Genomic DNA, 4598 nt, shown 5'->3' on the forward strand with positions numbered 1-4598 from the left:
AAGTTTCTTCTTTTTCTCCTCTACTGCTAGAGTAAGCATAAAGGGGAACCTTGATTTTAGAGTCTTGATGAATGAAGCAAGAGATGTTGTTTATGACTAAAAAATTGGTAGCTTGATCTTTGACATCATACACTTCTTCAGAGTGTATTGATTACTTGTTAAAATTGCGAGAGATGAAACACATCATTACCTAGACCATGAAATCATAAGAGGATTTGAAGCTAGCAAGATAGAAATCATAAATATTATTTAGTGTCCCTGGACTCTAGAATACAAAGATAGGAGTGCCAACCAAAATGTTTAAATAATAAGTTCCAAGATTCACATACACCAACGTCTTAAAAAGGTTCTACTAGGTCCCCAATGTAAAAACAAAGATACGAGTGCTAATTAAGAAGTCATCACTCATCTAAGAGATTAACATTCAAACAATCATGGGGGAAGTACCACATCCATTGATGATAGAACATGCATTTTCGACTTTTAACATTGTCAATGAAGTAATCAAGACTCTTGTATCGTGTCCGAGCATCAGTCCATGACTCTGGTTTAATAGGAGCAACAGACTTCACCTTGCTCACAAAGAATGCATATTCTCCCTTCCTTTCTGGTGAAACCCATTTCATTTCACCAAAATCTAATTCCAAAACCTTTTTCGGTATTCCATACCTATGTATCATATAAAGGTTTTCACTCGAATTAACAAGCTCTTGTTCTAACATGTCTGACATTCGAAAACTCTTGGTCTCAACTAACATCCATTTGTGCTTCCACTTCGGATCCAGTCTCAGTTCACGTAAAGAACAATCGAAATGTAGGGTATATATCTTACCCTTAAAAGCATGTAAATCAAGGATATAGAGAGAGGGAAGAGTGGAGGAGACATGAATCCATCTTTGTTTACCAGCTATATGATACGATATTTTTCTATGTAACACAACAAACACCCACCTAGATATTGAAGGTGAAAAGACAAGGATAGCCTTGATTCTGTCTTCATCAACACTTACATATAATATGGTGAAACCATCAAGATATTTGTTGACTAAATGAAAAAAAAAAAAAAAGGCATCGAGATTATAAGCCCATTTCAGCTCTAGATCTTACAAACCATTGTAGGCTTGTTATCTTTGATCTTGATGTTCCAGCAGCTATTGGAAAATGGATAAGAATATGTACTCTAATTAGAATACTAATAGTTGTCCCAAGATAATAAAGTTTATGCCTCCAAGATTTACATCAGCTTTAGAAAGATTTAGGAAGACATAGATGATCAAGAGTAGAAGTTAGCAGTGAAAGATTAAGAAGATGCACTCTAATTATCTTTACTAATAGTTGTCCCAAACTGGTAAAACAAGATATTAACAAATCACCTTGAAGATGGGAGTTTTGAGGATGTAAAGATATGATTTTATTTAGTTCCAAAACATTGATATGAGGAAAATACAACACATAGCACTAGATCTATTTCCTGCGACTTGATTCTCATTCAGTGAAATGAACCATGAGTAGTACAAAATATACGCCCACATTCAATGGTTGTTAGCAGCAAGTTATCGCATATGGAAACTAAGGTTTTCATGTGAGAATCTCAAGTGCTAAATAGGTCACCTGCAAACTAAATTGCAACTTTAAGTAACTGTAAAGTGCAAAAACCAGTGTTAGTTACCCAAATTGAACTGATTAGAACACAGTGAAATCAGGTCCGTTTAGGTCAGACTAAATTTTGGCAGAATAATTAGATTAGGATGAATAGCATCAAATATGGAGAAATCTATAACAACTTAACTCAGATTTTGCATTAGATTGAGTGACCTGAATTAAAAAGTTAGGGTAAATCGACAAGCAAAGACGAACCACCCAAATAGATAACTAGGAAGAGGTATAGATTAGAGAGTAAAAAGGGCGAAAAGCAAATAGAGAAATAAATCGACAAGCAAAGACGAAGTACCCACGTAAAGAAGCTAAAGAGAGAAAATACACCTGCAATGACATCTGGGGAAGGGTGGAGTTGAGTGTTGAGTGTTGAGAGACTAAGACCTATGGGTATGGGCAAGGGTATAGGTCAACGGAGAAGCGCTTTATGCCCATGTGCCGTCCAAATACAAGAAAGGCAGAGCCCGAAGCCTGTGGTCCGTTCCTTTCCCAACTATAGTTGAACTTGCCCGAATGAAATCTTTTATCTTCTTGCAAGGAGAGTGTTTGATTACCAAGTTCGATTACCATAAGTGGAAGTTCAAACCTTATATCTCCGATATATAGGATATAATGTCAGAAAATAAGAAATTTTGGTAGATAGTATGGCTTGACAATGTCGAGCTAAGACTATCACGAAGTAAACATAGGGTCTGTCTCAGCCTTGACTATGGAATCCGATTCCCTAGCGACTATATATGTTCCCCTTTTTTCCTTCGGTCTTTCAAGCCATGGATCCTACAATTCCCTATGAAACTCCCTGACAACCCCTTCAATCCATCTTCATCTTGGTTGGCAGCCTAGATTGAGCCCTCGGACTGACCGGGAGGAACACCGGAAGACGAGAAGCCGGCCAAGCAGTTGCTTTAAAAAGGCAAGCTGTAGGAGCTCCCCCCGAGCCGTTATTAGGTGTTATGTGATAACATTTTATGGCGAACAAAGTAAGTAACGTCAATTTTTTGCACATTTTTTTCGAACGGTCATAATTTTGACCGTTTAAAAAACGGTAATTTATTAAAAAAAAAATCAAATTTTCTTTATACTATAAATACACTCAATTTATATCAATTTTACCTATAAAATACATAACTTTCTCTCAACTACATATTTCTTTTATATCAATTTTACATACAGAATACATAAGTTTCTCTCAACTACATATTTCTTTCAATAATTCAAAAGGCCCATCCGTACAACGATGATAACGACGAAGACGATATGTTCATGAGTATGATGTACCGGTATTATACAGCCAAATTCAGCTCCACTACTCACTTAACGTGCGGCGTTAAATAGAGATCGTGAGGAAGGACATAGATGGCTAGTTAACGATTACTTTGCGGATAATTGTGTCTACCAGCCAAGCGATTACAAAAGAAGGCTTTGTTTGCAAAAAGACGTGTTTGAAAGGATAGCCAACGCCATGGAAGCAAGGTATCGTTTGTTTCAACTTTTCTTATTTATAAATGTCACTTTTAGATAAAAATAAATACAATTTTTACATGTTTAATATATATTTAGGTATCGTTTGTTTCACGTTTCTAATTTATAAATGTCACTTTTAGATAAAATAAATACAATTTTTATATGTTTAATATATATTTAGGTATGATTTTTCCGATTGAGATACGATGCTAGAGGTAAACGAGGCTTCACAGAGTTGCAAAAATGTGTTGCTGCAATTAAACTTATAGCAATGAGGGAGTCGCCCGATTCTGTTGAAGATTATATGAGAATGTCTGAGAAGAACGCACGAGAATGTTTGTATTTATTGGCAAGAGGTGTTGTCGAAACCTTCGGTAACCAATACTTGCGCAAACCTTTGTTGCATGATATGCAACAACTATATGCAACGCATGAAGAAAGACATGGTTTTACGGGTATGCTTGGGAGCATTGACTACACACTAGAAATGGAAAAATTGTCTCGTGGTGTGGAAAGGCCAGTATTCGAGCGGTCATCATGGAGCGCCTTTGTTGGTATTAGAGGTTGTTACGTCACAAGATTTATGGACTTGGCATGCTTTTTCGGGGTTGCGGGTTCTAACAACGACGTCAACGTTCTCGGTCAATCACCAATATTTGACGATCTTTTGTCAGGAAAGCTCCGGATGCTCCTTTCACAGTGAATGGAAATGAATATAAGTTTGGGCATTACGTTACAAATGGAATATATCCATCATATTCCACGTTTGTGAATGCATTTCGACACCCAACAGACCCAAGAGACAAATATTTCAAGAGACGACAAGAAGGAGCACATAAGGATGTTGAACGTGTTTTGGGGTTTTGAAATCAAAATGGCACATAGTTGAACATGCGGCGAGACCTTATGAGTTAGATATTCTACGAGATATCATGTATGCATGTATCATAATGCATAACATGGTTGTCGAAGATAAAGGACGCAATATTGCAACGTATTCACATACGGAACCTAGACATGTGCAATTTCAACCAGAAAAATCGGAATATTTACATAGAGTGGTTGATATTCAAGACCAACGAAAACACAAACAACTCCGTGAAGACTTGGCGGATTACATCTATGTTGGTCACGAAGATGAATAGTTTTAGGTCAAAAAATGTAGGTTTTATCATCCTTTTTTTGTTTTTTAGGTTTTTAAATGTTTGTCTTTTGTTGTTATTTTTTTAATGTTGTTTTTAATTTAAGATTTATTAAAATTTTATTTTTTACTTTTCAAATGTTATTTTTAATTTATAATTTAATTTATATGATAAATATAATTATTATGATATAAATAAAAAAACAAATTCGAAATATAGAAAAGAAAAACATCAAAAAGAAATTAAAAAATAAAATAGAAAATAATTGGTGTTATCACATGTTATTAGATGTTGCCTATTTCCACCGTGAGTGTTATAACACCCATGTATAAGTAG

General features: G+C 35.3%; 1 protein-coding gene and 1 long non-coding RNA gene across 2 annotated transcripts; one reads left to right on the forward strand and one right to left on the reverse strand.

The window, feature by feature from the left end:
* Positions 1–228: 228 nt before the first annotated feature.
* LOC145062525 (uncharacterized) lies at positions 229–2582 on the reverse strand. Its single transcript, XR_013687589.1, has 2 exons — positions 1984–2582; positions 229–1639 (listed from the first exon to the last, which is right to left on the reverse strand). It is a non-coding gene; the product is annotated as an uncharacterized LOC145062525 (long non-coding RNA).
* An 809-nt stretch (positions 2583–3391) lies between these two features.
* Positions 3392–3823, forward strand: LOC145064022 (uncharacterized). Its single transcript, XM_079011554.1, has one exon. It carries the CDS (start codon positions 3392–3394, stop codon positions 3821–3823), a length of 432 nt encoding a protein of 143 aa, XP_078867680.1.
* Positions 3824–4598: the final 775 nt, after the last annotated feature.

This window comes from Lactuca serriola, chromosome 7 (assembly GCF_051521515.1).
Source record: "Lactuca serriola cultivar US96UC23 chromosome 7, Lser_US96UC23_V15, whole genome shotgun sequence".
Taxonomy (NCBI): Eukaryota; Viridiplantae; Streptophyta; class Magnoliopsida; order Asterales; family Asteraceae; genus Lactuca; species Lactuca serriola.